General features: G+C 48.4%; 1 protein-coding gene across 8 annotated transcripts in view; it reads right to left on the bottom strand.

Moving 5' to 3' along the window:
- Positions 1 to 768: 768 nt before the first annotated feature.
- Positions 769 to 20,278, bottom strand: part of LOC137424708 (arf-GAP with Rho-GAP domain, ANK repeat and PH domain-containing protein 1) — a 189,490-nt gene continuing 169,980 nt past the window's right edge. For 7 of the 8 annotated variants that reach the window (XM_078775817.1, XM_078775816.1, XM_078775819.1 and 4 more), the window contains 8 exons: positions 18,859 to 18,987; positions 18,618 to 18,751; positions 16,541 to 16,623; positions 16,219 to 16,254; positions 11,398 to 11,461; positions 5,160 to 5,306; positions 4,786 to 4,828; positions 769 to 2,957 (listed from right to left, as the gene is read on the bottom strand). In XM_078775817.1, the coding sequence (XP_078631943.1) occupies positions 4,817 to 4,828; positions 5,160 to 5,306; positions 11,398 to 11,461; positions 16,219 to 16,254; positions 16,541 to 16,623; positions 18,618 to 18,751; positions 18,859 to 18,987 (605 nt within the window). In that variant the 3' untranslated portion in view covers positions 769 to 2,957; positions 4,786 to 4,816. The remainder of the gene's footprint in view (positions 2,958 to 4,785; positions 4,829 to 5,159; positions 5,307 to 11,397; positions 11,462 to 16,218; positions 16,255 to 16,540; positions 16,624 to 18,617; positions 18,752 to 18,858; positions 18,988 to 20,278) is intronic. The other variant, XM_078775821.1, reaches the window with a different exon arrangement.

The following is a 20,278-nucleotide window of genomic DNA, read 5'->3' as shown; positions in this document are numbered from 1 at the left end:
CTCCTGCAACTTCCTTAAAATAAAAAGTGCGTCTGTCGTTCCTCTTCCTGGCATAAATCCAAACTGCATTTCGTCGATCTTCACTTTCTTTCTTATCCTCATCTTCAACACCCTTTCCAATACCTTCATTCCTTGCCCCAATAACTTTATCGCTCAATACGAGCCACAGTCCAGAGGGTCACCTTTCCCCTTTTATAGAAGGACGAGGGTACTCAATTCCCAATCCACTGGAATGCGGCCTTCTTGCACCACCAGATTACTGATCTCTGTCATTCTCTTCACACCCCAACTTCCTGCTGCGTTCAACATATCTCCCACAACTCCCGTCGGCCCTCCCGCTTTTCTACTCTTTATTGCTTTTATCGCTTCCTCAACTTCCTTCTCAGTTATTTTCTCTGCCGGTCCTAAAACTGGGTTACTCTCTATGTTGCCATCCCATTCATTCTCTGCATTCAACAGCATTTCCATATATCTCTTCCATCTTCCTTTAATTCCATCTGGGTCCACAACGATTTGTCCCACTTCATCCTTCAAGCAACTCACCCCCATCACATCACACCTCTCTTTCGCTATCTGCTTTGCAATCCTGAATACCGTTCTCTGACCCTCTTCCGAATCCAAGCGTTCTCCGAACATTTTCCTACATTCCCCCTGTGCCTTTGCTACCTCTTTCTTTGCAGCCTTCTTGGCTGCCTTATAACTTTCATGTTCTGTCTCCTGTAAAGGAAAATAAAAAAGTTGAACATTACACATCACCATTGTTTCAAATAATTTTTGTTGTGGTTTATTTCAACACAATTACACAAAGTACAGCAGGTGTTCACCAGTTAGGGATAAAAGTTGTGTTTGCAACAACACTTTGTATTAATTGCATGTCCAGAATTACAAGCAAGAATTGCAGTTCATTCACCATCTTGGTCCATTGAATGAACCTTGAACAAACGATGGACATATGCGGCCGGTGAGAGATTGTAAACAGGTTTCACATGCAGGACTGAGGGTCATTGTTTCTTCAGTCAAGGAGAAATATAATCGTACAGGAGTTTGTAGAAAATGGAGCTGAGGCACATGAAATGTTGTTCTTTTGGAAGCAAAGCCAAAAGCACTTCAGCAAAGAACTGCCGGCTCTGTGATCAAAAGTCTGAAGAGATCAAGGTCCTGGCTCTTGGAACTGGGATTGAGGTCCAGTAGCATCAGGTTCCTTATCATCAATGCAGAAATACCTGTTCCATCTTGAAGGCTTGTGCTGAGCACAGGTAAGGGCACAAGGGTTGAACGGAACGTTTTCCAGAGGGGCAGAGCAGGTTAATATGCGGACCTATTGAGGATTGTCCGAATCCCAACATTCTTGGTTTCGGTCTGCCAATGTTTAATTCGTCCTCAGGGTTGTGCCCCCATTTATGTTTACTATATCACAAGGTAAAATATCACGAAAATGCCCCAAGTATTATGTTTGGATCTACTTGAGATCCACATTATTCCCCACTGGTCAAGGGCTCCTCTAATTCCTATCCCTGGCTATCTTTATTCCAACCTTACTGTGCCACAAAAAACAGAAATGTACTAATAACCCTGGGTTTAGATCAAACCATTTTAGACAAGAATGATATTCATCCACAGGCCACAGCACAGTTGCGTCATAATACATTTCTCTGTCCCAAAGTAATAAAACACATTCACCCGATTATAAACAAACTCCTCACTATATAATCCCAATTGGCTATCCTGATAGCCGTTTTTAAAATAAGTACAATGGAAATCAGTAATGCGACCAGAAACATTCATGTCAGCATTATAATGTAAACAACAATGACAATGTGATGCACATGTCACTGCTTTTCCTTTTGGTTTGTTAGGTGGCGAAGAAGTACATGTAAATGTCACACGGAAAACGGCAAATTCCTCCAACGACCACAAATTATTCCTACCTTCTTGCTGCGCCAGCCGGGGAAATTTGTTAGCCCGAGACTTGAACCAACTGGTCGGACTGGCTGATGATTCGGTCAAGAATTTGTACTTTGTTCAGGTTGTCGGCAATAACTTGCTTACTCTTTGTGAAACATACCGTGTTATCTTTGAACGACCACCGGCAGCCAAAAGCAGACCCAGACTAGCCTCCGATAAGGCAAGCGCGCTCCCTCTGCACCATCTCGCTGGACAATGGAGACGAGAAAAAAAAAACTTTATAAAAAATATCTACACAAACGGTAAAACCCTGATAAAAATTACGGAGTGTTAACAAGTTTACTAAAACAGTCCAGTAAACAAGAATATAGCAGTATAAGTAAAGCAGTGTACAGCCAAAAAATTGTTTGTGCAGCATTACAAGCAGGAATTGCAGTTCACCATCTTGGTCCAAAAACACTTTTGATCATGTAATGCATGATAAGTCAAGCATGATATGTTTTAGCCTTTTCGACTTCCTGATGTCACGTGCTGTCTCCTCTGCTCCACAGTTATACTCGATGGTCTGAGTAAAGAATTAAAATAAAACTGAATTCCTTTTAAGTTTGTGAATCCGACAAGGAATTATGTTGGAGCAGTGTTGAGAGTTCCTTGATAAGCAAATGCTGAAGCTTATTGTCGCCTTTGGCCAGCTCTTCATCATTGGATGATGTGCTGATGCCAACATTCAGGGAAGGTGGTGACACGCCAAAGCACGAGCGATTTTGACACACTTTTGGAGAAAGGCATGACTGGTCGAGTAGAGGTGACATCCCTGGAGGTGTTGCCAAAGTGGTGCTTTTCCATGATGGTGACAAAATATTCGGTGACAAATCTTCTATGGATTCGTACATGCTTCCTTCAGAGAGAGCTGCCAATGCAATTCGCTGCTTGACATCCTTCCTCTTTTCTGGCACCGAGATGGGTTTCCCGCTGTTCTTTTGTGTGGCACAGCTCGGATATGCTGTTCCCTCTGTAAGCTCCTGGGCCTCGTTCATCCATGGCAGGTGGGCCTATAAGAGTGGAAATGTTAGATCGAGAAGGGTTCAACATACAAATTAAGTTTGCCGGTACTCATATCCTTCGTATTCTATGCCATCAAGGGCAATTTTTCAGTTGGAATATGTTGGAGAAATCCCAGAAACAGTCTCCATATTAGAGTTATGAAAGGGTAGGACAAAGGGATTATAATGAGAAAAAAGGGATGAAAATCATGGAGCATACTGAGGAATGGAGGAAGAAAGATAGGAGGAGAGGGGAGATCTTGTGAAAATGTCACAATTTTTACAAACAAAGAAGTCCCTCTTTCTCCCCAAACTCGCTAAAGAAGTTGATCTGCTAATCAACTTCTATGAAAGTTTCGTTATGCACTCATTTCTGAGTCTCCTTTTTTTTTTTCCTACGTTTCTAAGGCTCATGGAAAAGCTGTCACATACAAATCACACTCTCACATGCAGACAGATAGCAGACAACACAGGACTTGGCATCAGACAAGTACAGGCATTGACCTTGGTGGGAAACAAGTCAGGAGACGACGATGGTTCACGAGCGAGCAGTATTCAATGACAAAGGACGGACTATAACCGAAACAGGCCCGGACAGGCCAGGCCAGGAAATGTCAAAACGAAGGTTACTGACCTTGAAATGAGATAGAAAATAATGTATAATCAGTTATGAGGTTAGTTAGCTACACAATACCGAAAATTCGGTGAAAAATGAAATGAAAAAAAAAAGGAAAAAAAAGAAAAATGAAAAATCGAGCTCCTTGAGGCGAGACACATGACATTGGCCTAACCAAATACCGAAACCCCTGTCAGATTCCACCAAACCCCTCGGAGAAGACGTAGCATGAACTCGATTACCCCCTAAAAAGACATCTTTTTTGGCCGTCGCTCCACCCACAATGGGCGCAATATGCCCACTCTTGGCAGGACACAACCAGATCATGATATCAACCTCCCACCCAAGTTTCATCAAGATCGGATGATATCATCGGGTAGTTATGCTGCGGACAGACAGACACACACACACAGACACACACAGACAGACAGACACACACAACAACAACAACAACAACAACAACAACAACAACAACAACAGGCATTTTAAGGCCACTTTCCCTGCAAGAGCGGGGGTTAGCCAGACAGACACACACACATGACGAATATAATGGTCACTTGATAACTCGTGAACCAATTACTTCATGTAACCCACTGGGTGGCCAATAAAAACCACATTCAGTGGCAGTGCTTTCCTCTCCACAATCAGGGAGATGAAGGGAACTGGGTGGGAATATATCAGGTAAGTACTGTACCATTAATTATTAGCACAATTTCATTTCACACCAGAAAATCTTAAAAGAAAATAAAATGTGTGAATACCGCGCCCTCAAAGCATAGTGGTCTTCCCCAGCATGATGTCACCGCAGCCCATTGATGTTGTGAAGCAATTTGTAGAAAAAGAAATAGCAGCACCAACGCATGCAATGATACCAGCAGTGTCAGGTGTGTGTATGTGTTTCGTTTGAAGTCAGCATCAATGATAATATATAAATTAGAGTCGATGTGGAACTTCAAACGACAATGTGCATACAATAACTTATGAGGTATTAACTTTGGACAAAATGGCTGGTTATCATGGAAAAGTCAACTGCACAGCCATAGCAATAGACGTGTCAGTTAGATTATTTCGTCGAGGAGATGAGGTAGGTGTGAGGTTTTCAGCAAAGGGTTGTATGAAAACGTGTTTCCGGTTTACATGTACATGCAGACACAATCAGGCCAGGGTCTCAGGTATGTGGATGCAAATCCCACAATTGGTCCGACATGCACCGAGCTTTACCTTACACTGCAGGTCCAAGATGGGGAAACAGTTAGGTGATGCTCTGTAAATAAAACATGGAGGGGGGTTAAGCCAAAGTGGACGAGAAAGCAACGTTCACTATGAGCATGGCCTCACGAAGCACCTTGTGGAGCTCTTCGTTGTTTGAGATTATGGTTACGAGTTTATCGGACCTAGCATGAAGCTTCAGCAGGCACATTAACGTGAACAAGCCTGAAACTAAGTGACCGACCTATTCCACCTGGAAATAAAAAAGGAAAAACGATACCGAAGTTGTATACAATACAACAGGCAAAGGATCTTTATCCCGATATTCACAGATTCATGATGTGGAGGTGTGAGAGGTAGCCAAAAGGTCTTGAGAGATTACCTACCGGATCTACCACAATGATGCTGTCGCGGAGGTTGGTGCGCTCTGCCTCGCTGCCACGCAGAGGGATGAGCGAGCGCTTAGAGGACCAATGGTCTTGCACTGGTCTCGTGAGTTCTGTACTGCCAACTGGCCATACATCTCCGTCGTACTGCACATTTGCCAGAAAATTGGTGGCATAATCCATCAGACGGAAACAAAGCTATGGGATGTGTATCCATTAAAAATATTGTAGCGGTTACCGCTGGATGCACACAATCGCCTTGCACCGGCCAGAACACGGCCAGACGCGCCTCTCCCGGGCATGCCCGGACTCACTGTTCCCGGGCACGCCCGAACCTCCCGGGCACGCCCGGTCTCGTCTTTCCCGGGCTCGCCCAGAGCGTCCGGGCATGCCCACTCTCGCCTTTCCAGTGCTCGTCCAGAGCGCCCGGGCACGCCCAGCCTTGACTTGCCAGGCCGCAGCCAAACACGCCCGGGCAGGTCCAGACTCGCCTTTCCAAGGCTCGCCCTTGACACCCGGGCATGCCCGGTATAGCTTTTGCCGGGCAAACTTCCCGACATAAATGTGTATATATATTGCTGCCCGATAAACGGGCTTGTCAGAATACCTGAGCTGTTTTGATTCAATAAAGCAACTCGGACGAATTCCGTCTTTGGTCGCGTCAATTCTTTCGACTCGCGTTGGACCGCAGTTCCTTCATTGGTGACCTACCGACATGGATACGGCAGTGACGCTTAAACTGTCTACCTTCTGGGAGGCTCACGCGGCTGTTTGGTTCGCTCAGGCGGACTCTCAGTTCGCCCTGCGAGGCATCACCGCGGACGACACCCGCTTCCACCATGTTGTGGCGGCGCTCGGTTCCGCCACCGCGGCCCGCGCCTTGAGCCTCCTCGAGCACCCGCCGGCTGCTAACAAATACGACGCGCTGAAGACACTCCTCCTCGACGCTTTCACCCTCTCACCGGCAGCACGCGCACGGCGCCTGCTCGCTCTGCCCGAGCTCGGCGACACGCGCCCGTCCGAGCGCATGGACTATATGCTCTCGTTGCTCGGTGAGCACTCTCCGGATTTTCTGTTCCGCGAGCTGTTCCTTCGCCAGCTGCCTCACCCGGTACGCCTCGCCCTGGCTGGCACGTTGATCACGGATTCCCGCGCCCTCGCCAGGGAAGCCGATAAGATCTCCTCGGCGGGCCAGCACATCGGCGCGGTTACCTGGAGCCCGCCGCCGTCCGAGGCGACGCCCACGACGCCCGAGCGCCCTGCGCGGTTGGAGGCCGAACTGCCGGTGCAACTGGCGGCCGCCACGCCGCGCCGACCGCTTCCGACACAACGGCCGGGGCCTCCACCTGACCGGGCGTGGTGTTATTACCACGCCAGGTTAGGACACAAGGCTCGGACGTGCCGACCCCCGTGCACTTTCGGCAAGTCGGGAAACGGCCGGGCCGGCGTTCATTTCCAGCCATGAGCGCCGGCCACTCGGGCAACTTGCTTTTTATTCGGGACAAAGCGTCTGGGCGGCGTTTCCTGTGTGACACCGGCGCCCAACTGAGCGTCATACCAGCCTCCGAGCAGGACAGGCGGGACGCCGTTTGCGGCCCCTCTTTGGTCGCTGCTAATGGCTCGGCCATACGCACTTTCGGCCTACGCGTCGTCACCCTCTGCTTCGGCAGCCAGCATTTTCAATGGACTTTTGTTACCGCCAGCGTCCCCGTGGCTTTGCTGGGCGCCGACTTCCTCTGCGCGCACGGGCTGCTGGTCGACGTCAAACGACGTCGCCTTGTCCACGCCGAGACCTTCAGCTCCCTGGCGTGCACAATGAGCAGCTCCGCGCCGACCGAACTGGCGTGCGCCCTCCCGGCAGCGAACGAGTTCGCTCGCCTGCTCGCGGAATTCCCGGCCCTCACCCAGCCGACGTTTTCGGCCGTCATGGTGCGGCACGGGATCGAGCACCACATACCCACTACGGGCCCGCCGGTCTACGCCAGGGCCCGCCGCCTCGACCCGGCCAAGCTCGCCGTGGCGAAGGCCGAGTTCGACGCGTTGGAGCACCTCGGCATCGTGCGGCGCTCCGATAGCGCGTGGGCCTCGCCACTGCACATCGTGCCAAAGCCGGGGGGTGGATGGCGCCCGTGTGGCGACTACCGCCGTCTCAACGACGCTACCACCCCCGACAGGTACCCGATCCCGCATATTCAGGACTTTTCCGCCCGTTTGGCGGGACGGGTCATCTTTTCGAAAATTGACCTGATACGGGGCTACCACCAGGTACCTGTCCGGGCGGCCGACGTCCCGAAGACGGCCGTCATCACGCCGTTCGGCCTGTTCGAATTTTTGCGGATGCCGTTTGGCCTCAAGAACGCGGCCTAGGCGTTCCAGCGCTTGATGGACTGCGTGCTGCGCGACCTGCCGTTTCTTTTCGTCTATCTGGACAATATCCTCGTCGCCAGCACGTCCCGCGCCGAGCACCTCCTCCACCTCCGAACACTGTTCGGTCGCCTCAGCGAGCACGGCTTAATTGTCAACCCGGTCAAATGCCACTTCGGCGCGACGACCGTTGACTTTTTGGGCCACCGCATCACCAAGACCGGGGCCGTGCCGCTGCCGACCAAGGTCGAGGCCATCACCACGTTCCCGCATCCCCATTCCATCAAGGCCCTCCAAGAGTTCCTCAGCATGGTGAATGTTTATCACCGATTCGTGCCCCGCGCTGCTCAGCTCATGCGGCCCCTTTACGAGGCCCTCCGGGGCAAGCCGGCCAAGCATGACATTGTTTGGTCCGCGGCCATGGACGCGGCCTTCGCCAGCGCCAAACGGGCCCTCGCCGACGCAACGCTGCTGGCTCACCCGGTGCTCAACGCGCCCATCGCCCTCACTACGGACGCCTCCAACTACGCGGTGGGCGCCGTCCATGAGCAATGGGTGGACGGGGTTTGGCAGCCACTCGCTTTTTTCAGCCGGCAACTCCGGCCGAACGAGTTAAACTACAACACGTTCGACCGCGAGCTGCTCGGGCTATTCCTGGCCGTTCGCCATTTCCGACACCTCCTGGAGGGCCGCTCGTTCACGGATTTCGTCGACCACAAGCCGTTGGTCTACGCAATGGCTACGGTCACGGAGCCGTGGTCGGCCCGCCAGCAGCGCCACCTCTCCGCCGTGTCGGAGTTCACCACGGACATCCGGCACGTCGCCGGCAAAGACAACGCCGTGGCCGACTGTCTTTCTCGGGCCAGCGCGAACGCGGTCCACCTTGGCGTGGACTTCGCGCTCATGGCGGCCGACCAGACCACCGACACCTCGGTGCAGGCACTCCGTGCAGCGGACACGGGCCTCCGCCTGGCCGACATTCCCTTCGCGGGCACCGTCCTGCTCTGCGACGTCTCCCAGGGCCAGCCTCGCCCCATCGTGCCCGTTTCCTGGCAGCGCCGCATCTTCGCCTCCATCCACGGCCTTTCTCACCCGGGCCGGAAAGCTTCTCAGAAGCTGGTGTCGGCGCGTTTCGTCTGGCATGGCCTTCGACGAAACATCCGCGACTGGGCCAACGCCTGCACGGCCTGCCAGCGGGTCAAGGTCCACCGCCACACCCAGGCCCCGCTGGCACCTTTCGCCGTGCCTGAACGGCGTTTCGACCACGTCCACGTGGACCTGGTGGGTCCCCTGCCCCCCTCGCGGGGGTTCACCCACCTGCTCACCATGGTGGACAGGACCACCAGGTGGCCGGAGGCTGTGCCCCTCACCTCCACCACCACCGCCGACGTGGCGCAGGCGTTCATCGCCAGCTGGGTCGTGCGCTTCGGCGCACCAGCGGACATCTCGTCCGACCGCGGCCCACAGTTCACGTCTGAGCTTTGGGGCGCGGTCGCCCATTCGTTGGGGGTCACGCTGCACCGCACCACGGCCTACCACCCCCAAGCCAACGGGTTGTGCGAGCGGTTTCACCGCTCCATGAAGGCCGCACTCATGGCCGGCCTTCAGGACGACGGTTGGGCCGACCGGCTGCCGTGGGTCCTTTTGGGCCTTCGCACGGCCCCCAAGGAAGACCTCCAGGCGTCCGCCGCCGAGCTCGTCTACGGCCAGCCGCTCCGCGTCCCGGGCGAATTCGTGCCCGACGCTACCAGTCCCTGGTCCGCCGCTCGCCAGCGCTCGGACCTCCAGGAGGCCGCCCGACGATTTGCCCCCATCCCGCCACGGTGGCCCCCAGTCCTACGTCCCCCCCGGCGCTTCGCACAGCGGAGTACGTCTTTGTGCGTCATGACGCGCACCGGGGGCCACTCCGGCCGCCGTACGACGGGCCCTTCCGGGTCCTGCGACGGGGCGACAAGTCTTTCATCGTCGACTTCGGCGGCCGGCCGGACCGGATTTCTGTGGACCACCTCAAACCGGCGCACATGGACGTCGACCGACCACCACGGTTGGCCCTTCCTCCGTGGCGAGGCCGCCCCCCGTCCACAGTTCCCCCCGCTCGACCACCCTCCACCACGTCGGACCCCTCCCCACGACCCTCCAGGGGTCGCTTCGGCCGGGTCATCCGGACCCCCCTTAAATTGACCCTGCCGGTGCAGGTCGATTCTGGAGGGGCGTGTGTAGCGGTTACCGCTGGATGCACACAATCGCCTTGCACCGACCGGCCAGAACACGGCCAGACGCGCCTCTCCCGGGCATGCCCGGACTCACTGTTCCCGGGCACGCCCAAACCTCCCGGGCACGCCCGCTCTCGCCTTTCCAGGGCTCGCCCAGAGCGTCCGGGCATGCCCGCTATCGCCTTTCCAGGGCTCGCCCAGAGCGTCCGGGCATGCCCGCTATCGCCTTTCCAGGGCTCGCCCAGAGCGTCCGGGCATGCCCACTCTCGCCTTTCCAGTGCTCGTCCAGAGCGCCCGGGCACGCCCAGCCTCGACTTGCCAGGCCGCAGCCAAACACACCCGGGCAGGTCCAGACTCGCCTTTCCAAGGCTCGCCCTTGACACCCGGGCATGCCCGGTATCGCTTTTGCCGGGCAAACTTCCCGACATAAATGTGTATATATATTGCTGCCCGATAAACGGGCTTGTCAGAATACCTGAGCTGTTTTGTTTCAATAAAGCAACTCGGACGAATTCCGTCTTTGGTCGCGTCAATTCTTTCGACTCGCGTTGGACCGCAGTTCCTTCAATATATGTCAATAGGCAGTTAGTGGTGTTGGTGCAGAGTGAAGGAAGAGTCATTTAGCAGAGAAAGAAGAGAGTAAGGCAAAAATAAATAAATATAAATGAATAGACAAGGCAAAACTGCAGTACTCGCCTGCGTACCAAATAAGTTTATAAATACTTGAGGAGTTAAAGATCAGAAGCAAGGAATAAAATAACTCCCACAGTATAATATAATCACTAAAACAATTACAAAAGGAGAAAGCATGTGAAAATGCAAAGCCCATCAGCGTCCGTTTGTATTCAGACGACTTCTTCTTCCATATGCTCAAAATAATGAAAACAGTTTTTAAAAAATACAAAATGAAAATTGATGATTTTATGCAGCCTTGACCTTTGAGCTTTAGATCTAACAAAAAAAAAATTAGCTTCTAGCTTTTGATTGGTAAACCAATTCAGTGACACAATGTGCAAATTCTAAGAATTCAATTGGACAATTGGACAAAAATTGATTATTTTATGCAACCTTGACCTTTTTGATCTAATAACAATCGGCTTGTAGCTTTTGATTGGTGAGCCAATCGAGTGACACAATATGCAAATTCTTAAAATTTCAGGTCAATCAGATGAAAATTGATCATTTTATGTGACGCTGACCTTTGATCTTTTGATAAAATTATGAATTTGCCTTCTCCATATCCTCATAATAAAGCTTTGTTGAAAGTTTGATGACAAAACTCAAATGGTAAATTGACATTTCAGGTCAATTGGATGAAAATTGATGACTTTATGTGATGCTGACCTTTGACCTTTTGACCAAATTATTAATTTGCCTTCTCCATATTAGCCTAATAGAGCTTTGGTGAAAATTTGATGCCAATAGCTCAAATGGTAAAAGGTTACAGCACAGACAGACACAGACAGACAGACAGACAGACAGACAGAGAAGTGATTACAAAACCTGGTCTCCTGCTGTGCAGGGGACGGGCTAACCAGACATGCACAAGGGCATTGAAAATAGGAATACCTCAAATTCAAACAGTTATAGACCTACAAAGATAATGATATGGTAGTTCAGTTTCAAACAAACAAATAATCAAAATCAATTGGCGACCTCACCTTAAAGTGCAATATACAAGCAAAGAAATCTCTCAATTCAGCTTGTCTGCTGAAGCTCAGCAACCTGAAGGGAACATGGTAAGCACAGTGTGGTACAGTACTATGGAAATGTGATGATGCCCCTCACGTCATGGCAAAGTATTATGAACAAAAACGATGAAACGTAAAATTACATGCAGAATAATTTGTTCATTAATCCATGTGGAGTAAGGTGAGGTAGTTTATAGAATGGGGGGGGGGGGGGGGGGTGGGGAAGGAGGGTACCTCTGTTAGGAAAGGTGAGAGCGAGATCAACCCATCTCGAGTTTGCTGAACAATTTTCACTTTCAATTGCCCGTTATAGGTTCAGGTTGGCATTGATACCCGAGAGGTGTAAACACTCGCCTCTGAGCTGCGTAGCCTGTGTTTGAATCTCGACCCAACTGTAAACTACCATCTTGGTGTTTTGTAGGCACGGCGAGACGAGACCTCCTAAATTTCCCTCACCCTCCCCTCCCAAACTCCCCTCACCCCACCCCTCTAAATTCCCCCCTCACCCCACCCCTCTAAATTCCCCCCTCACCCCTCCCCTTCAAAACTCCTGCTTTGCCCCTCCCCTCCTAAACCCTCCGTTTCGTTTTGTAAACGTTTTGTAAACGCAAACCTGATTGATCTCTCCATACAGGTTGCTTCTGACAAACCAGACTTAATCTGCTGAACAGAAAATTTCCTCCTTCAAGATGTCTCTGATTCTTTAATATATCTTCCTGGTTACTCCCTCCTCCGGTATGATAGACATGAGCCTCGCCCTGGAGATAGGGTTGCTTTCTTTATCAAAAACTCTCTTCCTCACTCTCCCTGCACTGCCCTCTCGCCACCTCACCCCAGGAGTACCTCTGGCTTAGGCTTCCCCTTCACTCCCACCTTTTGTTCATATGTGTGTTGTACCGTCCACCAAACAGTGATGACTCCATTTACATGTCGATGTCTGACAACATGGACCAACTTCTATCTACTGATCACAACTATCTCTTCCTCATATGTGGTGATTTCAACTGTCATCATGCCAGCTGGCTGGGTGTGGGTACCTCTCTCACCAGCCATGGCTCCTCAGCCAAGGACTTCTGTGACCAACTGGGACTGACAATATCTGTCAATTTCCCGACCAGGATCCCAGTCAACGGAGCATATTCTCTTCTAGACTTGGTTATGACAAACTTCCCTGCAAATGTCTGATGCTTTTCTTCTGTCCGATCGGTTCATCTGACCATATGCTTGTTAAAGTGGACATCTCTCTGACCATTCTCAGAGAGCCTCCTCAGCGTCGACGAGTCTGGCATTTCACTCAGGCCAACAGGCACGGTCTTCAAGCAGCCATCAAGAATCTGGACTGGTCTCCCATCTCTACTGCCTCTGACAACTCAACCTGGGAATCCTTCCAAAGTAAATTGCTCTCTCTCATGCACAGATCTATCCCATCTCGTCTTAAATTGTCATACCCTTCCTCCCGTCCATGGTACACAGAATTTTGTGGTGAGGCACTTGCCCAGAAACTACTTGCCTTCGCCTACTGGAAGGAAAATCCAATGTAAGGCAATCTCATTTCCTATCACAAATCCTGGAACAAGTGTGTGTCCACCCTCAGGAGAGCCAGTAAACAATATCTCTCAACTCTCAAGACTGAACTCTCAAACCTGTCTCCCTCTTCCAGATCCTGGTGGTGTCTGGTCAAATCCATTTCTGGTGTTTGTTCCCCGTCCATCCCCTCTCTTACCTCAAACGGCTACACAGCTGACTCCACACGTGAAAAAGCTGAATGCCTCAACTCTGTGTTTGCCTCAAAATCTTGTGTCCCAAACCCGTCTCTCTCTCTGTACCCACCATACCCAGTCGTGCCCAGCTGCTCCTGGACTCTGTGTCCATCTCTCCTGACAAGGTGGAGAAGTTTGTGAATCATCGACTCTGATTCTGCAACTTGACCAAACGGCATCAGCCCATAAGTCCTAAAATCCCTGCTCTGCCACTCTTTCACATACTCTTTCTGTTCTCTTCACCCTCTCTTTTGCTCAAGGTCATCTGCCATCAGCTTGGAAATCAGCCAACATCACCACTTTACACAGAAAATGTGCAAAAACAGATCCTTGTAACTACAGACCAATCAGCCTGCTCCCAATTATCAGCAAAGTCATGGAATCCATCATTGCTTTGGATTTAAAATCCTTCCTCTTCTCCAATTGCTTGATATCTGATCATCAATTTGGTTTCAGACCAGGTCACTCTACTCTGGACATGCTGCTTCTGCTTTCTCAACAACAGATGGAGGTCCTCAATGTCAAACAGGAAATTAGAGGCGTCTCCCTTTACATATCTCATGCCTTCGATGTGGTCTTGCACCCCGCTCTGCTCGCCAAACTCTAATTATATGGTATCCATGGAAATCTGCATGCATGGCTTGCGGACTTCCTCTCTGGTCATAGTCAACATGTGGCCCTGAATGGGTTTCTCTCATCTCCCCTTCCTGTGCAGGCTGGAGTTCCCCAAGGCAGTGTTCTGGGCCCTGTGCTTTTTCTGGTCTTCATCAATGATCTCTCCGACTCTCTGGAAAATACTCTCTGTCTCTTTGCTGATGACTCCACTCTCTGCCGCTCCATGCTTCATCCCTCAGATCGGCAGTCTGCAGCCTCCTCACTCTCTGCAGACCTGGACAAAATCACAGACTGGTCAGACAAGTGGAACATGTCTTTCAATCCTGATAAATCTCACACTCTCACTATGTCTCTCCGAAAAGACTGACAGGACAACCCTGCCATCTTGTTTCTGAACAATCCTCTCCAAGAAGTTCTGTCACTGAAGCTTTTGGGTCTCACTATCTGCCATGATCTTTCCTGGGAAAGCCACATTTCCAGGCTGGCCTCCAAAGCCAGTCGCCGACTGGGCATCCTCCATCGTGTGAAGTCCTTCCTTGGCACACCTGAGCTCCTCACCACATACAAGGCTTTCATCCGCAGCTCAATGGAATACTGTTCTCCCATCTGGGATGGTGCTCCTGCCTCACACCTAGCTCGGCTTCACGCTGTTGAAACCAAAGCTTTCAGAATAATTGGTATATCCCGCGATGATGCTAACTCCGAGGGCCTTTCACTCACTCACCGCAGGCAGGTTGGTGGTCTTTCTGTTTTCTACAGACTCCTCTCCAGCCTAGCTCCCCCAGCTCCTTCTTTGCTGTCCCCCAAATATTCCTACAGGTTGCACAAGATCTGCAAGCAACCCTCTCATGGTGAAACTGCCAAAATCAAGACTCTCTGCTCACCTTCACTCTTTCATTCCTGTTTTCTCCCGCCTCTGGAACAAACTCCCTCACTCTCTTCAATCCCACTCCTCCCTCCAGGTCTTTAAAACAGCTGTTCACCACCATCTCTTATCTTCCCCCATCCAAAACCTTAATCTTTTCTTCCCCTGTTAATTCACCCCAGATCCACTTTTTGGAAATACCAACTTCCTAGCAGTGACAATGTGTTTTTTTTTACCTCTCCCACCCCCCCCCCTCCCACCCCCCCCTTTCCCATGCCCTCTTCCCCCAAGCCCTCTCCCTCCCACAGATCTCCCGATGTCCCTGTTCTCTACTGTTGTACTTGTGTGCTTCCCTCTCTCTCCCCATCTTGTCTCCCGCTCCCTTTATCATACATTTTATGCGTCAGTTTGTTTTTATGTGATTAATATTAGTTAGCCCTTACACGAGCCTTGATTTTGTCCAAAAAAAAAAACAAAAAAAAACAGTGGTATCTTGCCCTGCCTTACTCTATTATTAATAACAATGACCGCACTGTCGTCACAACTTGCGAAAAAATCCGGTAATGGACCAATTGCAAAACGCGCATTTAAAGCACTCTTAAAAGATGAGCAGTGCGATTGGGAAACACACATTTCATGTGCTATTTAAAAATTAACTTGACACCTCTTATCCATGTCACCCTCCCCAAGGTTACATAAGAACGAGTTGATTTGTCACATGGTCACAGATTGCTTAACCCCAATATGGGGCCATTCAAAAATGTTTTTTTTTTTTTTTGTAGTAATTTGCGCAACATCATGCTTGATTAATTGTATCATGTAATATCGTGTTTAATTACCGTGTGTGTTGACATACCGTGAGGTCTGACAGGTTTTAATAAACTTCACTATTATTCAACATATAATTAGATTTTTTGGGGTCTGTCAGTCAGTAATACTCGACCCACACAAAGCCAATGGATATTTGACGCAACAAACCAGGGCAGTGTATAATCACAGAGGCCTACAGGTCTAATGTGTTCAGCCCACCAGAAAAGTGAAGATGGCGGTCATATAATTTTGTCTCTGTGCTATGGTGGGTGGTGTCGAGCGACAGATGTGGGTGCAGCTGTCCAACAAATGGGTGCACATTTCAAAAATCGACCCCAAGAAGAACCCCAACAACAACAATAACAATAACAACAGCAACATGAAGCTCTTGTCGACCTGCGACATGTCACAGGTAAAAAGCAGCTAAAAGCCAATTGACCCATCATTCATTTTCCCCATTCATGCCCAATAACTCAAACCCATTCCATTTATCAATAGGTGTGCAGCTAATTATGCATCTTGATAACCAAACAGAATATATTTGCCTTGCCAGCTCTGGTGTAAACATATGGTCAGTACAAATTTTGTCATCGATTATTAGTGCCCTCAGTGCAATTGTTGGCACGATAATGCTTTGGTGCCAACATTCACTCAGTGAATAAATATAATAAAACTGTAATAATAATAATAGGAAGAAGAAGAATCTTTAATATGTTAAACCCCGATAGCTAAGGAACTCACCACTGTTGCTTCTCTTGCACAAGAGTCAAACCCCAGCTGTGCATACAAAAATGGAACAAACGTTACCTCGAGTCACATGGTGAAGTGAAAAATGGTTCACAAGATGGATAATGGTCTCAACTACAAATCTGTTTTAATAATTATCACCCAAGTGGTTCCCGCATCACCATTATGCACATATCAATCACAATCCAGAACACGTCAAACAACCTCACCACTTGCACAGAAATGTTGTAAAAAAAATAAAAAATAAAAACAGCTATGGGATCTCCCCAGCAAACAAAAGAAAAAATTTCAAAGATTGGAGTAAAGGTATTTATACCATGATGGTGGTCTTAGTCTCTTCCTGATACCAATGTAGAACTTGAGAGCCAGTATGGACCATTCCTTTTCTGGTTTCAACGACTGCAGAAAGGTGACACATTGTCATATCCTTTGTTTCAAGGATTAAGACATTATCGATCTGTGACAATCATATTGCTATGATGAACATTCTGCGTCTTATTACAATTCATATATGTATCTGACACGCTTTAAAACCACCGATCAAATACATGCATTGGGTCATGGGCTTGCAACAAAAGACGCCATGTTTTTCCAACAAATAGAGGAGAGCTGGACAATAATCATGATGAAGCGGTCCTCTTAGGTGGTATGCTGCTCAGAGGAGCCTATAGTCGAACATTGGTTATGTTACAAACTCTTGGGGCAGGATGCCAGATGGGGGTATTGTGGGTTTATTCGTGTTGCTTTCCTGGTTTTGTAGTGTCTGCTGGAGGGTACCGTTGGAGTTGGCGGTTTCACAGGCTTGCAGCCAGAAATGTAGAGGCCCGAACCCGGGTGTAGCACCCTGGGAGGCTACCTCATCATCTGGAGTGTAATCTCAGGTCCCCTCCTCTGGCAATTTGCGACTGGAGCCGTGAATAGCATGGGATTCAGGGAGGCCCTTCCGAGGTCACTGTTTGTGCCATCTGGAATACTCCTTGCTTGTCGACAAAGTTCCTGGAGCCCTCCTTTATTTTTGTGTGGGCCAATCATCGGCAGTACCTCGTTTTATTTTCCCATCGTCTTTCTTTGCTTTTCAACTCAGAAAAGTTTCAACGCTCTTGGTTTTTGGGGTCGACCCTTTCCTTATGGTATTAAAAAAATTAATAAAAAATATTACAAGGTGATTGACAAGTCTATTGAGAGGGTTTCTGAGACCTTTATTCAATCTCCCAAGCCAAAAAAGGTGATTTGAAGTGTTTTCTCGAAAGGTGTTGGACTAAATTAAATTGATGTAAAGGTCGGTAGTTTGTAATCCAAGGTGTTCATGCTATTTTGTGGCCTTAGTTCATTCCACTACTACCTTCAGCTTGATTTGAAGGTACAACCTCTGGGATGCCAGTTCATCACCTTCAACCTTAGACCATCAACATAATCATCATTCAGGTGCTCATTGTCTTCAACGCTCCTTGACAATCAACATAATCATCATTCGGGTGCCATCTTTGAAAGTGAGAGAATGGTGCAAAGGTTCGATTATTCGAAAAGAGCTGCATGGTGTAAACTAATGGTCACGTGAATTTTGCATCGCATGAAGAGATGCGTATTGCATGACGCTCTGAGGCAATGAGGCATCCCCACACATGCTTTGTAATACAACTTTGTTCTTTCAAAATATACAGTAAACATATGAGGGGATCCTATCGATTGTGATCAATCCATAGCTAGTGGTAACATTTTTTTTTTCTCAACGGTCCTCTTAAAACAATTGAAAACTTGAACATGAAGATAAAAAATTGTAATTTTATTTTATAGACTGTCTCAGATATACTGATCAACACCTGCACTCGTAACCTTCATACTGTAGAATTTTGTTAAGAGGAAGAGTCTTTGAGATTCATTTCAGAAAAATAACATCGAAAAGAATGTAGTTGAACTTAAAAAAAAAAAATTGCTGATCATTTCATTCAAAATAGTCTGAAAGACAGTTAATCTTAACGAGACTTATACGTGTGCATGAACCACCTTTAGAGGCCATTTTTCCCCGCAGAGCAGGGGTTGGCCTTTTTGGGTACCGTGGTCCCCTTTTTGAAGCAATGTTTTACGGCCGGATGCCCTTCCTACCGCCAACCCTGTTAGTCACCTCTTGTGACACACAAGGAATTCCCAGTGAACTGGTACTCAATTTGCTGACCTCGGAAGGATGACAGGCTGAGTCAACCCCCCTTGGCATTAATTCAGCAATCGACTGGGATTCAAACCCAGGATCCTAGGATCCCAAGCCGACACCCTAACCGCTAAGCCAACACCAGGCTGTATGTGACTCGAAAACTGGCTCGAAAACTTGAAAACATGCATAAAAGGGAAAAAAAAGAAAAAAAAGAACGAGAAGCAAACATAGATAAGGTACCCACCTTTTCATCCTTAAATAGAAACAGTGTTTGGAAGTTCAACAAAATGACTTTATCTTGAAAACGGTGCGTGAGGAAGCGGGAGTTATCTTCACGGTATTTCACTCGACTCTTGAATGTTCCAACAGGTCGATCAGCTGAAAAAAAAAAAATTAACACATTCATCGTTAATAATAATAATGCTTGCTTAGCATGAGAAATCGGAACAAGCGAAGCATAAACAGAATATAAATCCCAAGCAGACCTAGGAACTTCTTCATTTGTCCCATTGACACATTCTTCTTCATTAAAAGATAATTGTCCTTGTGTTCTTGCACTGTCCCCCAAAGCAGCAACAAATCCAAAACCTTCTCCTTGTAGTGCAGAGGGCGCTCTGCACCCAGAGTAACAGAAAGGGGAGGTGGGTAGCAGGAGAAACAGCAATAATTAAAAAGACCAGCAATCTCAGTGAAATAAATGAACTTTTCATCAATAACCAAATAACTTTTTTAGGCTCACTTGGCTGCATCTGGATGAGTTTGAGGGTAGAGGAGTAGCAACTGACACCCCAATCCTATCCAGGTTCCTTCTGATGACTCTAATGTAGTATTTGGTCTTTAATTGCTGGTTAACAGCACGGACAAACCCCATGGATTGGCATACATGGGAGGGGGGGGGGGGGGGGGGGAGGAAATTCCTCCTGAGGGAATGCCTCACTGAGTGCAGCGAGAAAAGTGGTGTCATTGTTGTGATGGTACCTAGAGTGTATCCCAATGTGACACCACTTCCCCCAAGTTCAGTGGCTGTTTGTCTCGTCAATATGTTCATGTGTGTGCGTCAGCTCCATTATGATCCTGAGACCTTGTATAAAAAAATAAATAAAAAAAAGCATCACTTCCATTGCAAACTATATTTAACTTGTGAAATAGCAATATATTATGCAATCCTCTGTTCCCTCTCTGTCAAACTCTCCTTGTGTAGCCCACAGGCACTTGGTGACCTTTCGCCTTATGAAGGGTGAGCTCCATGAAACAAAATCAGTATTTTTGGTTTAAAATATATTATTTCATTGTCAAAACTCATATAGTATGAAAAGAGAAAGAGGAAAGAAGAGAGTGGAAAAGAAGAGAGGAGGAAGAAGAAGAAAAATAAGGGGAGTAGAGGAGTCGAGGAGTGGGGGAGTGGACAAGTAGAGGAGGAGAGGAGAGGAAGAGTAAAGGAGTGGAGAAGTAGAGTGGTGGAGGAGAGGAAGAGCGGAGGAGAAGAAGAGAAGATAGGAGATAATATAGGAGAGAAGTGAAGAGAGGACGTAAGATAAGAAGAGGTAATAGAAGAGTGAATGTTTGTGTGTGGCAGGTCTGCTAACAGCCTTAGATCCTGTAAGCAAAAAAAAAAAAAAAAAAAAAAAGACAGAGAAGACGAGGAGTGGGAAGAAGAGACAGAGATAGAAAATACATAACTCGTCCAAAAGAGCTGCAGATTAACATTTTCATCATAATTTCCCAGTCAATAACCCACATGGTTCCACAACAATGTTAATTTTACAGGTTGGTGCCACGTATCTTGATGTTGATATGTAGCGCCAATCGCCAATCACCAACACTAAATGACCATTCACTAGATATACAGGTATCACTGCCAGTTGGCATTTCATCAGAGATGGTTTAGAACAACATTGTAGTTAC

The sequence above is a fragment of the Myxine glutinosa genome, chromosome 4 (assembly GCF_964187855.1).
Source record: "Myxine glutinosa chromosome 4, kmMyxGlut1.1, whole genome shotgun sequence".
In the NCBI taxonomy this organism is placed as follows: domain Eukaryota; kingdom Metazoa; phylum Chordata; class Myxini; order Myxiniformes; family Myxinidae; genus Myxine; species Myxine glutinosa.
This window is presented reverse-complemented; position numbering and strand designations above follow the sequence as displayed.